General features: G+C 41.5%; 1 protein-coding gene and 1 pseudogene across 1 annotated transcript in view; both read right to left on the bottom strand.

Moving 5' to 3' along the window:
- Positions 1–1,219: 1,219 nt before the first annotated feature.
- Positions 1,220–1,687, bottom strand: LOC102836518 (annotated as a pseudogene).
- An 861-nt stretch (positions 1,688–2,548) lies between these two features.
- Positions 2,549–14,011, bottom strand: part of LOC102816281 (spermatogenesis-associated protein 31D1-like) — a 28,718-nt gene continuing 17,255 nt past the window's right edge. The window contains exons 4-5 of the mRNA XM_006835012.1: positions 2,743–2,925; positions 2,549–2,644 (exon numbers count right to left, since the gene is read on the bottom strand). Of these exons, the coding sequence (XP_006835075.1) occupies positions 2,549–2,644; positions 2,743–2,925 (279 nt within the window). The remainder of the gene's footprint in view (positions 2,645–2,742; positions 2,926–14,011) is intronic.

Here is a 14,011-nt window from a genome sequence, read left to right as displayed (position 1 = left end):
ATTACTGACAATAATCCCAGAAAAATGAAAGCTTATGTTCATGCAAAAATCTGTACACAAATGTGTATAGCTCTATCTGTAATAGCTCAAAACTGAAAATAACCTAGATGATGTCTTTCAATGGATGAATGGTTAAAACTGTGGTACATGCCATGAAAAACTACTCAGCAATTAACTTAAAACAATGAACTATTCATACATGCAGCCACCAGGATGAATCTCCAGCACAATGAACTGAATTAAAACAAATCCCAATTTATAGGACTCCATTTATCTAACATTCTTGAATTTACAGTATCATGGGAAACAGATTAGTGGTTGCCAGGAATTAAGGAGGGTTTGGAAGAAAAGTAGGTATGTCTATAAAGGGGTCATCATCAAGGATCAATATCCTGCCTGTGATCATATTATCCTCTTAGTTCTGTAAGATGTTACCATTGGAGGAAACTGTATAAAGTATGAATGCCATCTCTCTGTAGTCTTTCTTTTTTAGGTTTTTATTGTGAATTGAGTGATAGTTTACATGGGAGAACATGTTTTACACTCATCGTTTCATTGCAATGATCATGATCTCCTCCGTGCATTATCATTTAACAGTATTTGCTTCTATTTCCTCTGGGTTTGGTTTTTTGTTTATTTGTTTTGTTTTGTTTTTTGGTGGTGGGGGGGGGAGATACACAAAAACAGTGAGGAATATATAATCATTTAAACAACCCAAGAGCACATTTTGCAAGCCTGCCTCCTGGTCGCCAGCACACATTCTTTCTCTTTCCATGAGTCTAGAGTCCTCAGCTGCTCCCTCTCTCCATGTCCTCATCTGACCTCCATCTCTGGTGTCACTGCTTCTTTGGATAGGGTTCCACATTCCACTTGTGCTCTTTTTCCTTGATGGTCCTAGGGTCCTCTGTTTCTGGACTAGAAGATTAACTACTTCGCCCTTTTTGCTACAAAACCTCTACCTTTACAGTTGTGACAATCGTCATTAGTCATGGTCTCTGTATTATTTCTTCTTTTTTAATTGAAAAAATTTATATTTAGAATTAGCCAGTTGGACTTAGTTTGTTGTTTTGTTGCTATGTGCCATCAAATCGGTTCTGACCCATAGCGACCCTGTATAGAATTTCCAAGGAGCAGCTAGTGAGCTTGAACCACCGACCTTGAAGTTCAAATGACTTTGCAGTCTGATGCATTAGCCCACAGCACCACACCAGGACTCAGTTTAGATGATCCCAATTTTGTTGGCAACATCCAAAGCATTGTAGTCAGGAGCCAGTTGAACATATGCCTTCTTTTCTCCATCAGGCCTGATTAAGGTATTGGCCTTGGCTATATCAATGTCATAGAGCTTCTATACAGCCTGTGGGATCTGGTGCTTGTTGGCCTTGACATCCACAATGAACACAAGTGTGTTATTATTATTGTCATTCTTCTTCATGGCTGATTCAGTAGTCAGAGGGAACTTAATGATGGCATAGTGGTCAAGCTTGTTTCTCCTGGGGGCACTCTTCCGAGGATATTTGGGCTGCCTCCGGAGCCTCAGAAGGTGGGTGACATAAGGATCTTCTTTTTTGTGTGTGAGGCTGTAGATGCCTTTCAGCACTGCCTTCTTGGCATTCAATGTCTTTGCTTTGGCTTCAGCTTTGGTAGGGGCAAGGGCTTCCTTCTTCGCCGTCGGCAAAATCTCCATCTGTATTATTTCTTACAACTGTATTTGCATCTACAATTATCTCAGAATAAAAAGTTTAATCAAAAACAAATTGAATGAGGTACTCCACTCCACAATGGACCAGGATTGGGGGCGTGGATGGCCGCTGTGCGTCTGTTCCCAACGTGCCCCTAACTCCGTGTCTACTCCCGTCCTTCGGCCTGAATCCGCGGAGCTCCGCGTCCTGTCGTGGACCTACCTGCTCTTAGACTTTCCGAAGGTGAAGCGCCGGAATGGCTGTCCCCCTACCAGTGTGAAGCATGCTCCTGGGGAAAGACAAGTGATATGCAAGAATTGACAATCCCTGAAAAAGAAGCCAAACTAGAGACGTAAACAATTTAAGACAGCGAAATGTTTATGAAGAGCGAAAAAACTGTCTGCCAAGAACAATAAAAGAGTTTCAAAGGGTCAAATCTGAACTTTGGAACTATCTCTGCACCATAGGCTTATCTTGGATGACTGAAATTCGCGTTTCCCTTCATATACCCATTGAAGAAACCCTATGCTTTTGTTCATAGAGGTAACAAAGATAATCTTAACCAGAATCCAGTGAACACCATCGTAACAATCGGCTAGATTCGTCTATTTTTCCGCACGGAGCCCTTTCTCGGATGCACCAAATGGCACACAAAAGGAAGCAGAAGTCTGAGTTCTCATTTTGGCTTGCTCTTTCTCCACAGACGGGGAGAGGATCCCAGTCAGCGATTCAGCTCCACAAAGGACCAGGATTGGAGGCGTGGATGGCCATTGTGCATCTGTTCCCAACGTGCCCCGGAGCTCCGCGTCCACTCCCGTTCCTTGTCCTGAATCCTCGGAGCTCTGAGTCCTGTCGGAAACCTGCTGTTAGACTTCCCGAAGGTGGAGCGCGGGAATGAGAACAGTGATCATTGATGATGTGGCTGTGGTCTTCACCCACGAAGAGTGGGATTTGCTGGGATCCTGCTCAAAGAAAACTCTACAGATATGTGATGATGGAAACCTTGAGAAACTTGGACTCAGTCGGTAAAATCACAGAATCACATGGTTGGAAGGATCACCTTGACAACCACAGGAGACATTTGAGAACTGGACCAGTCGACAACTTCTGTGAACGTTCTGAAGGCAGCCAGTGTGGGGAAACCTCCATCCTCATTCCTGATTTTACTGTGCACCACGTAGATCCCACAGAAGTAGATCCTTTTGAATGCTGTGAGTATGGAGGAGCCTTCCTGGATCATTCCCTGGAGAACAATCATAGTAGAGCTCACACTGGAAGCAGTACCTGTCAGTGTCTAGACTGTGGAGAAGACTGCAGGTGTCCCTCTCACGTGAGCACTCATGATGGACAAAATAACCATAAATGTAAGATATGTGGGAAAGGCTCCCTTTGTATCTTAATGCTCAAGAATCCTGTCTCAGCAGTCACCAGGGATGAACGGTGTGAATTCAGCAAATGGATGGAAATTTTCTGTAGTTTCTCACCCTTTAGGACACCTGTGGAAGGTCATCAGTGTGTATGTAAAGAATGTTTTAGAATACTCTTCCTTTATCTCTCATTTTACATAATAACTCTAATGAGAGAGAGGAGCCTCCTCCCTCACTCAACAGGTAAATACTCACAGTGGAGAGAAGCCCTCTAAATGTGAGGAATGTGGGAAAACTTTTAGTGATTCCTCAGGCCTGACTGCACATAGGGTAATCCACAATGGAGAGAGACCCTATGAATGTAAGGAATGTGGGAAAGTCTTTAGGTATTCCTCACAGCACAGTAGACATATGCACACTCACAGTGGAGACAGACTCTAAGAATGTAATCAGTGTGGGAAAGCTTTTAGCCAAACCTCAAGGCTCACAAGACATAAAACTGTCCACAGCGGAGTGAAACCCTATGAATGTAAGGAGTGTGGGAAAGTCTTTGTTTCTTGCTCAAACCTCACTGTACATAGGTGAATTCATAGTGGAGAGAGTCGTTATGAATGTAACGAGTGTGGGAAAGCATTTAGGGAATCCTCAAACCTGATTACACATAAAAGAATCCACAGCGGAGAGAAGCCTTATGCATGTAAGCAATGTGGGAAAGCCTTCAGACAGTCCTCACACTGCAGTATACACATGCAAACCCACAGTGGAGAGAGGCCCTATGAATGTAAGGAATGTGGGAAATGTTTTAGGGATTCCTCAGTTCTGACTGAACATAAATGAATCCACACTGGAGAGAAGCCTTATGAATGTAAGCAATGTGGGAAAGCCTTCAGACAGTCCTCACACTGCAGAATACACATGCAAACCCACAGTGAAGAGAGGCCCTATGAATGTAAGGAATGTGGGAAAGCCTTTGGCAATGTCTCAGGCCTCATAATAGTACATAGAAGGAACCACAGTGGAGAGAGGCCCTATGAATGTAAGGAATGTGGGAAAGCCTTTGTCCAAGCCTCAGCCCTCATAGTACATAAAAGAATCCACAGTGGTGACAGGCCCTATGAATGTAAGGAGTGTGGGAAAGCCTTTACAGGACTCTCAGGCCTTAATGTACATAAAAAAAATTCACAGTGGTTAGAGGCCCAATGAATGCAAGGAGTGTGGAAAAGCCAGGAAAAGAACCTTATCCCTTAGTGCACATAGAAGAAAACAGTGGTGAAAGGCTTTACACTGGTAGTGTAAAGAATATGGAAAAGCTTTTACAAGAGTTTCAGACCTTACTAAACATAAATAGAATCCACATTGCTGAGAGGCCCTATTAGTGTAAGGAATGTGGGGAAAGGTTTACTCATTTCTCAACTTTCCGATCACATAGAAATATCCACAGTGGAGAGAGGCCCTATGAATGTAAGGAGTGTGGGAAAATGTTAACTCATCGCTTAACCCTCCTTTCACATAAAAGAATACACGGTGGAGAGAAACCATATGTATGTAAAGAGTGTGGGAAAGCCTTCAGATTTGCCTCACAATACAGTACACACAAGCTATTCCATAGTGCAGAGAAGCCCTATGTACGTTAGCAGTGTGGGACAGCCTTTACTCAGGCCTCACACCTCACTGTACATAAAAGGATTCATAGATAAAAGACTTCTTTATGTCCAATTTTAGATGTTTCTTCCATACAGCTACTATGAAGTGAGCAAAATTCAAAATACTGTGCATAATGTGAGCAAAGTTCTCACAGAAATATGACAGCTTCATTGTAACTGCAGGGATATATCCTCATCATTGTTATTTTGCCATTCACATAATTCACAATAAAATATTTAAAAAAACAAAAACAAATTGAATGAGAGTACATGTTTTCACTGCCTTGTGATGTTTTAAAATGTACATGTACATATATCAAAGGTCATCAAATTGTACACTTTAAATACTTGCAGGCTTTTGCAAGCTATTTATATCACAATAAGGCAGGGAAGGGGATACTTTCCTTCCTTTCCTGAAGGATTCAGTCCTATAGTCACTAGGGTTACTAAGCAAATTAGGCATTCACACCAAAGTTGGATAGGAATGTTGCAATGTTTGAAAGCTAAGTGTCAAAGCCCATAGAGGTTGAAGAAGGGGTGGCATTTAAGATTTATGTGATGCAGGGTGTGGATTGAGTAGGGTGTCTACATAATTCAGCTGCCAAGCACAGAAGTTAGAATGAAAGGACTGGAAAATTTTGTGAAAATTTGAGCACCCAAACTATTTTGATAGTAACATTACAATCAGTTGAATCAAGCAGGAAACCCGTGATTTCACGTGCTAGAAATAGTAAGTAAAATGCTATCTCAAGATAGAAGCTAAAACTTATAACCTGTAATATGCAGATGTCAGAGTGGCGTTGTAGGATAAACACTAGACTGCTAACTAAAAGGTTGGCATTTCAAACCCACCAGCCACTCTGAGATACAGGGTTGCTGTCTCAGAAATGATACCCCCAACACAACAAGAACAAAAACTTAAGAAAAACTCAAACCTGGTGATGCAGTGGTTGAAGAGCTCAGCTGCTAACCTCAAAGTCTACAGTTGGAGCCGACCGGATGCACCACGGCAGAAAGATGTGGCAGTCAGTTTCTGCAAATATTACAGCCTTGGAAACTCTGTGGGGCATTTCTACAGTATCCTGTAGGGTCATTGCGAATCAAAATCGACTGGAAAGCAGTGGGTTTGGGGTTTATGCTATAGATAAACTCACCATTAGCTATTTACCCAGGCAAGCAATACTCAGTGTAGACTCAATTCAGTCGTCAATACTGTTACTACTGTCATCCCTGTGGTGATCAATCCAGAAACTGAAACTGCAGAGAAGGGGCCAGACTCCTGCTGGCCCAGATCTAGGGCCTTGATGGCCTCTGATGCTCACCTCACAGAAGGAAATGATGGCTGGAGGGAAGGATCCTTCAGGCAGGACACTGGGACAGGTCAATTCCAGGTGCAGAAACTCTCAACAGAAACTCCTTCTTCTCGAATGGAGGTAAACCTCAACTCTAGTCCTGCAGGAGCGAAAGGCACAGAATCCAGAGGCCTGATTGACCCCAGGAACCCACAGCAAGCATGTGACTCAGCACCGCCCCACCACGTGACTCAGCCCCAGAGTGCGGGGCGGGGCTTTGCTTGGAAATAAAGTCCCCAGCGTCCATTCTTCGAGAAGTCTCTGAGAAGCTGTTGGGGTCTGTATCCTGAGACTGGAAGGGTGTCCAGGTAGGAGTGCTCCCTGCCCTGGGAAAGGTAATTAAGTTGAAAGTTCACAGCGAAGTGTGAAAAGTGTTGTGAACTAGAAAGCCAGGACAGATCCCAGCTTAGGAGGGGCAAAGAAGCAGTTGTTGTTGTTAAGTACCGAGAAACTAATTTCTGTAGAATAGGAAGGAAAGAAGGTATGTTGTGTATTTTGCTTTTTGGTTTGCTTGTTTTGCAGTTTTCATGGGGAGTCCTGTGGGTTAGTTAATGCGCTGCACTGCAAAGTCAAGGTCACCGGTTCAAGCTCCAGTCGCTCCTTGGAAACCGTATACAGGGTCGCTCTTGGTCAGAACCGGCTTGACGGGACTTAACAACGATAACAATAACTCCTCCCTTAAGAGCTGGTCCAGCACATACGGTCCTCAAGTTGTTGTTGGTAAGTGTCATCGAGTCCGTTCCGAACCATAATGATCCAGTATAGGGTTTGCGAGAGTGGTTGATGAGTTTGAACTGCCCTTCTTGCCATTAGTAGTACAGTGCTTGTCCTATAGTGCCATACTACAACTCTGCTCAACAGGTAAGAGAGTGAAAAGGTTATATAGTAAATAGTTTTGAGTACACTGGAGAGAGAATTGAGAAAACAATTATATAAGGTCCAGGGAAAGGGAATGTTGCATCTTTCCTAAACTGGCATGTCCCACGTTCACAAGAATGCTTGTTGTTGTTGTTGTTGAGTGCCATGTCGTCAGTTCAGATTCATGTTTTTGTTGTTAGGTGCCATCGTTAGGTTCTCTGTCATAGTGATAGCAGTGCCCATTTCTGTGCCATCCTCTCAATTGATATATTTGAGCCATTGTTACTGTCACAGTGTCAGATCATCTTGTTAGGGGTCTCCTCTTTTTCGCCGACTCTCCACTTTTCAAAGCGTGATATCCGTTTCTAGGGACTGGTTTCTCCTGATATCTCAAAAGTAGGAAAGACGAGATCTCACCATTCTCACTTCTAAGGAACATTCTGGCTGTACTTCTTTAAAGATAGATTTTTTTTGTTCTTCTGTCAGTACTTTTAATATTCTTCATCAGTATCATAATGAAATGCAGTGGTTTTTCTATGGTCTTCTTAACTCATTGCCCAACTTTCACACATATATGAGAAAATTGAAAATACCATGGCTTGGATAAGGTGCACCTTAGTTCTCAAATTGACATCTTTGCTCTTTAAAACTTTAAAAAGATCTTTTGCAACAGATTTACCTAATGCAATATGTCTTTTGATTTTTTGACGGCTGCTTCAATGAGAGTTAATTGTGAATTCTAGCAAATTGAAGTCTTTGACAATTTTAATCCCGTCTCCATTTATTATACTATTTTTGGTCCATTTCTGAGGATTTTGTTTTTCTTTACATTGAGATGCACTCTATACTGAAGGCTGTATGTAGTCTTTGATCTTCATCACTAAGTATTCTAAATCCTCTGTGCTACCAGTAAACAATGCTATATCAACTGTACATCACCTGTTGTTGTTAATGAGTCTTCCACCAGTTCTGATGTTACGGTCTTCTTCATATAATCCAGCTTTTCAGAATATTTGCTCAGCATACAGATTGAATAAGTATGGTGTGAGGATACAACCCTGATGCCTATTTTTCCTGATTTTAAGTCATTCAGTATGCCCTTGTTCTGTTGAAATGACTGCCTCTTTGGTGTATGTACAAGTTTCTCATGAACACAATTAAGTGTTCTGGAATACCCATTCTTGGCAATGTCATCCATGGTTTATTGTGATCCACATGGTTGAAAGCCTTTGCATAGTCAATAAAGCATAAATAAACCTCTTTCCGAATCTGCCTCGAATATCTGGCAGCTTCCTAGATGATCCTGAAAGCTAAGCAGGGACTTCTGGTGTGGCGCTGTAGAATAAGCGCAAGACTGGGAAATTCTTATGCTGGCACTTCCTTAAGACATACTTAGAGGCCCTGCTCCATGATGATTCTTTGTTCTCTTCATGGTCATTCAACCCAGAGGAAGCTGCTATGTATCCACCAGGGACACTCTAAGAATGAGCTGGGAATGCAGTAGAAGCACAGAGTCTGGTGGCTTGTCAGTTGAACAGGTCTGAACCTGACTATGCTCCTGGCTCTCCAATTTAAATTTTCACTCATCAGTTATTTTTTAACGATCTTTGGGAACTGACCTTCTTGGCAATGGTGGGACATCAGTAGTTAAGTAGTTTCTATTTTACTAATATTCACATTTGTTATTTGGGAGCTTCCTAGCTCCCCAGTTTTCAAAATGCCGTTAGATTGTTACTGAATCAAGGAACTTGATGATCTCCTTGAATACATTAGTCATGGAAAAAATGTTCTATATTTTCCTCCAACATTTTTGGCCCTAAAGCACTTCTCCTCTATCACTAGAACTCATTTGCATATCCCTTGGTTCATGGCTAGCCCCAGCTTGATGTGTGAGAAGGTCTGAATTGTGCCTATTGGGTTTACTGTCAAGCTGAGATTTAGTTTTGTCTATGACACTGTGTTTGATGGACACCGACTCTGCCTGCCACCCTCATTTGTCTGGCAGTCATCTGTAAGTGCATGATTGATATTAGGGATGGCTGTCCCAGGGTTTTCTGCCCTTGCTTGTCCACAGCTGAGCTGGCAGGGGAAAAAGACAATCAGGATGCAGACTGCATTTGTTGTCAATCCCTTGCCTCCTGTAAAGTTTGAGGACATACTTCAAAGGGCTGATAAAACTTGGTTTTAGAGTCTACCCTAGAAATAAGGGTAGGTGAGGAAAGAAGGCTGAATTGTGGATCTGACCTCTCTTAATGTATAGCATTTTATGGATTCATGGGCCTTGAGAGGTAGGTCCCACTTCTGTTTCACTCAAAATCTTAAAACATAGTCTTTTGGGACCTGTTAAGTGTCCGAATGAAGAAAGGTTGAATTCGCAGTGGTAGTATTTTCTACCCACAGATGGTGCCACACTGCTATTTCCATATCGTCACGGGAACTCAAGAAAGAGGCAATGTAGTGTCATCAACAAGCCATGAACGGCGCATGCCTACAGAGATCCTGCAATCACTGATCTGTCAATATTTCTCAACCGAATTAATCTTAGGGTCTTTTTCATGTAATTCTTATCTGTGTTTTCCTTTGAGACATGTAGAAATTTATTCCCTGAGGGTTTTTTCTTAAGTGGCATAACTGACTGGTAGAACCGAATCCCTTTACTGTGTTGTTTCATCCTGGATGAGTTGTCTTTTGAACCCTCCCCAGACTGTGCCCAAATAGTTTCCCATATCCTTCATTTTAGGAAATTTTGCAGGACTTCTTTCAAGGAAAAATCCTGAGTAATTCAATTCAGTCTCTTGAACACTTTAAAGAGGAATTGTGCAGCAGGTTTGCCTAATGCAATATATTGTTTGATTTCTTGACTGCTGCTTCCGTGAGTGGTGGTGTTAGCTATGTGCAGTGGAGTCAGTTCTGACTCATAGCAACCCTCTATAGCGTTTTTGAGGCTGTAAATCCTTACAGAAATAGAAAGCTTCATCTTTCTCCCATAGAACCACTGGTAGTTTCGAACTGCTGACCTTGAGATTAGCATCCTGACTCATAACCACTATGGTACCATTGCTCTTTATGAGTGTCGATAGTGGATCCCCAAAAAATGAAGTCTGACAGCTTCAATCTTTTCTTCATTTATGATTATGTTGCTCATTGGTCGATTTTTGAGGATTTTTGCGTTCTTTGCATTGAGGTACAAACCATACTGAAGACTATGATCTTTGATCTTAATCAGTTAAGTGTTTTTTAAGTCTTCTTTGCTTTCAGAAAGCAAGGTTGTATCATCTGCATATTGCAAATTGTTAATGAGCCATTCTCCAATTCTGATGCCACATTCTTCATCAGTATAACCTATTTTCTAAATTATTTGCTCAGCATAAAAACTGAATAAGTACGGTAAAAGAATACAGCCCTGGAGCACACCTTTCCTGATTTTAAACCATTCATTATCCCTTTGTTCTATTTGAAGGACTGCCTGTATGCAGGTTCCTCATGAGCACAATGAAGTGTTCTGGAATACCCATTCTATGCAATGTTATCCATAGTTTGTCATGATCCATATAGTTGAAAACCTTTGTGTAGTTCATAAGTCAGTCCAGTGCTTATCATACAGAGCCACTGCACTCCTTAACAAATATAAACAAGTACAAATCATACAAAGTACATTTTCAGATCATAATGGAATTAAACTAGAAATCTAACAAAAAGATAGCTGGAAAATCCCAAAATATTTGGAGATTAACAAGCACATTGTTAACACATGGTCCAAAGAAGTCTGAAGAGAAAAAAACTATGCAAAAAGTGGAAATGAATACAAGTTTCCAAAATTTGCAGGGTGAAATGAAAGCAGTGCTTAGAGGGAAATTTATAGCACTAAATGCATGTTTTAGAAGGTAACAAATTTAAATCTTGAAGGGGCTTCAGGCCAAGATTGATGTCTTTCTGTTGGTGGAACCATAGATTCTTCTTTAGATAGCATAGCTACAGAAGGATTCCCACCTCACACAGGAAGGCAGAAATGGGATGAACACCCAAGCAATGGAGCAGGACATCAACCCTGGTTCTGTACGGATCCTTAGATAAGGGAGGGCATCCTCATCATTGGAAGCGCCTTGCTGCCTGAGGCAGCTCAGCACTGTGAAAATACATTGTAGACAGAGTTCTCACGTCAGAGCTTTGACACAGTTATCAAGAGTTATTGAGTGTGTGGACAAGGGACAAAAAAGAAGGTGAATCCCTCACATCCCCCCCATCACTCAGCCCAGAACAACCATCTACCCCTATCTTCCAACTGTACGTTTTCACCAAACCATGTGTTTACCTTAGTGAAAATTTCTGTTTATCCTACCTTTGATCTTGATAAGGGAGTGCACTGGCTCAATAGGATAAACACCTGACTGCAAACCACAAGGTCCCTGATTCAAGCCCACCAGCCACTCCTTAGGAGAAAGATGAGGCTTTCTATTTCCACAAAGATTTACAGCCTTTGAAACACTATACAAAAAGATGTTTACCTGTGCTTGATTGACTATGCAAAATCTTTCAACTGTGTAGATCACAACAAGTTATAGACAACATTGTGGAGAATGAGGAATTGTGCTCATAAGGAAACTATGCTTAGACCAAGTTGTTCAACCAAAATAAGTTGACGTTGAATGGTTTAAAATCAGGAAAGGTGTGCACCAGGGTTGAATTATTTTTCCATACTTACTCCATCTATGTACTGAGCAAATATTCTGAGAACATGGATTATTTGAAGAAGAATGTGGCATCAGGTTTAGAGGGAGACTCATTAGCAGCCTGTGATACGCTTGCTTGCTGAAAGCAAAGAAGACTTAAAATACTGACTGATGAAGATCAAAGACCATGACCTTCAGTATAGGTAAAAAAGACAAAAATCTTAACCACTGGACCAATAAATAACATCATGATAAATGGAGGAAAGATTGAAATTGTCAAAGACTTCATTTTGCTTCAACACTCATGGAAACAGCAGTCAGGAAATCAAACAATGTAATGCATTAGGCAAACCTGCGCAAGACCTTTTTTAAAGTATTCAGGAGTAAAGATGTGAGTTTGAGGACTAAAATGAGCCTGGTCCCAGGCCAGGGTATTTTCAATAGCCCTATTTTCATGTGAAGTCCTGATGTGGTACTGTGGGTTAATGCGCTGGACTGTAAGATTGGTTTGAATCACAAGGTCAGCGATTCAAGTTCACAAGCCACTCCTCAGAAACCCTATACAGGGTCACTATGAGTCGGAACCAACTCAAAGGCACTTAACAACAACAACATATACATGTGAAAGTTGGACAATGACTAAGTAAGATCATAAAAGAATTAATTTGTCTGAAGTATGTTGTTGTAGAAGACTATTAAAGGTACCACAGACTGCCAGAACCACCAACAAATCTGTGTTGGAAGAAGTGCAGCCAGAATGTTCCTTGGAAGTCAGGATGGTGCAACTTCAGCTCTCATACTTCATACATTTTATTAGGAGGGGCCAGTCCCTGGAGAAGAACATCGTGCTTGGTAAAGTGGAGGGTCAGGGGAAAAGAGGGAGACTCCAACAAGATGGATTGGCACAGTGGCAGCAGCAATGGGTTCCAGCAGAGCAGCAATTATGAGAATGGCACAGGATTGGGCAGTGTTTGGTTCTGTTGTACAGAAGGTTGCTATGGGTCAGAACCAACTCTGCAACACCTAACATCAACAACAAAATGAACTTGATATGACTTTAGACAGTCTATACTTCCTGGTGATCATTTGAATTTCACATAATCTTGGACATCCCAATATTCTTCCTGGGGTTTTTGCTAGTCTGGGGTTTACACTCAAGATGTACTATGCTCTCAACTTCAACTTTCTTAAACACATAATGTGTGTTTACTTGTATGAAACAAGGAATGTAAGTTAACAGCCCTGTCCCTAGAAGCCAGGATTGTAAGACTTCATCTTTCATACTTTGGACATGTTAGCAGAAGGCACCAGTTTCTGGAGAAGGACAACATGCTTGGTAAAGCGCAGGGTCAGTGAAAAAGAGGAAGACACCCAATGAGATGCATTGACACAGTGACAGCAGCATTGGGCGCAAACATAACAGTTGTGAGGGTGAGCAGAACTGGGCAGTAGTTCATTGTGTTTTGCGTGGCATCGCTGAATCGGAACCAACTCAATGGCACCTAACAACAACCCCCCTCATGTTTCCCTAAAGAAACCATGTTCACCAGAAACCATTATAGAGTTGTTGTTAAGTGCATTGAGTCTATTGGGACCCATAGCAACTCTGTATAGGGTTTCCGAGGAGCAACTGGTGAGCTTGAACCACCAGCCTTGCAGTTCAAATGGCTTTGTAGTATAGAGTAGCATGTATCAATGGATAGAAAGTGTGATAAAAGAAGAAGACAATAGCAAACCTATTAAACAACTTGAGAATATTTTTAACAGTTATTTGAAGAGATTTCAAAACTAGTCCTTCTAGGTGCTGCTCCCTTTTTCCTGTCTTGGCCAGTCCCCTTTGTCCCCTCAGTATTTTAAATTCTTCCATGATTATACTGAGCGATTGCACTGGATCACAAACTTCATGGTCAAACCCATCCTAATTTGAGGAGAAGACTTCCCATTAATGAGTAATATAATCCATAAGGAGCACAGTTGAAATTATATTTAGCAAGACCTTCTGTTTGCTTTGAACTACACCTGTGGTTACTTATTTCCATGAAAATTTTTATTTTTCCCTTCTCTGTCCTACATTTTCACCAAAATTTCTACTGAGTCCTCTCTCTCTCTCTCTCTCTCTCTCTCTCTCTCTCTCTTTCTATATATATATAATTTTTACATGATGATGGTATATATGTATTTGTTTTATTGAATCAGTCTTCTAACAGAGTTATAAGCCTTTCTTATTGCTAGCTGCCATTGACCACCCCCAACTCTATGGTGACCCCATGTACAACAGAAAGACATGCTGCTTGCTCATAACATCACTTTCATGATCAGTTATGGATCAGACTATTTTCATTGCCTGGTTTGGGGAAGCAGATTGCAGGCTTTTCTTCCTAGTCCATTTTAGTCTGGAAGCTCTGCTGAAATCTAGTCAGTGTCATAGCAACACATGAG

The sequence above is a fragment of the Chrysochloris asiatica genome, unplaced genomic scaffold, assembly GCF_000296735.1.
Source record: "Chrysochloris asiatica unplaced genomic scaffold, ChrAsi1.0 scaffold00014, whole genome shotgun sequence".
In the NCBI taxonomy this organism is placed as follows: Eukaryota; Metazoa; Chordata; class Mammalia; order Afrosoricida; family Chrysochloridae; genus Chrysochloris; species Chrysochloris asiatica.
This window is presented reverse-complemented; position numbering and strand designations above follow the sequence as displayed.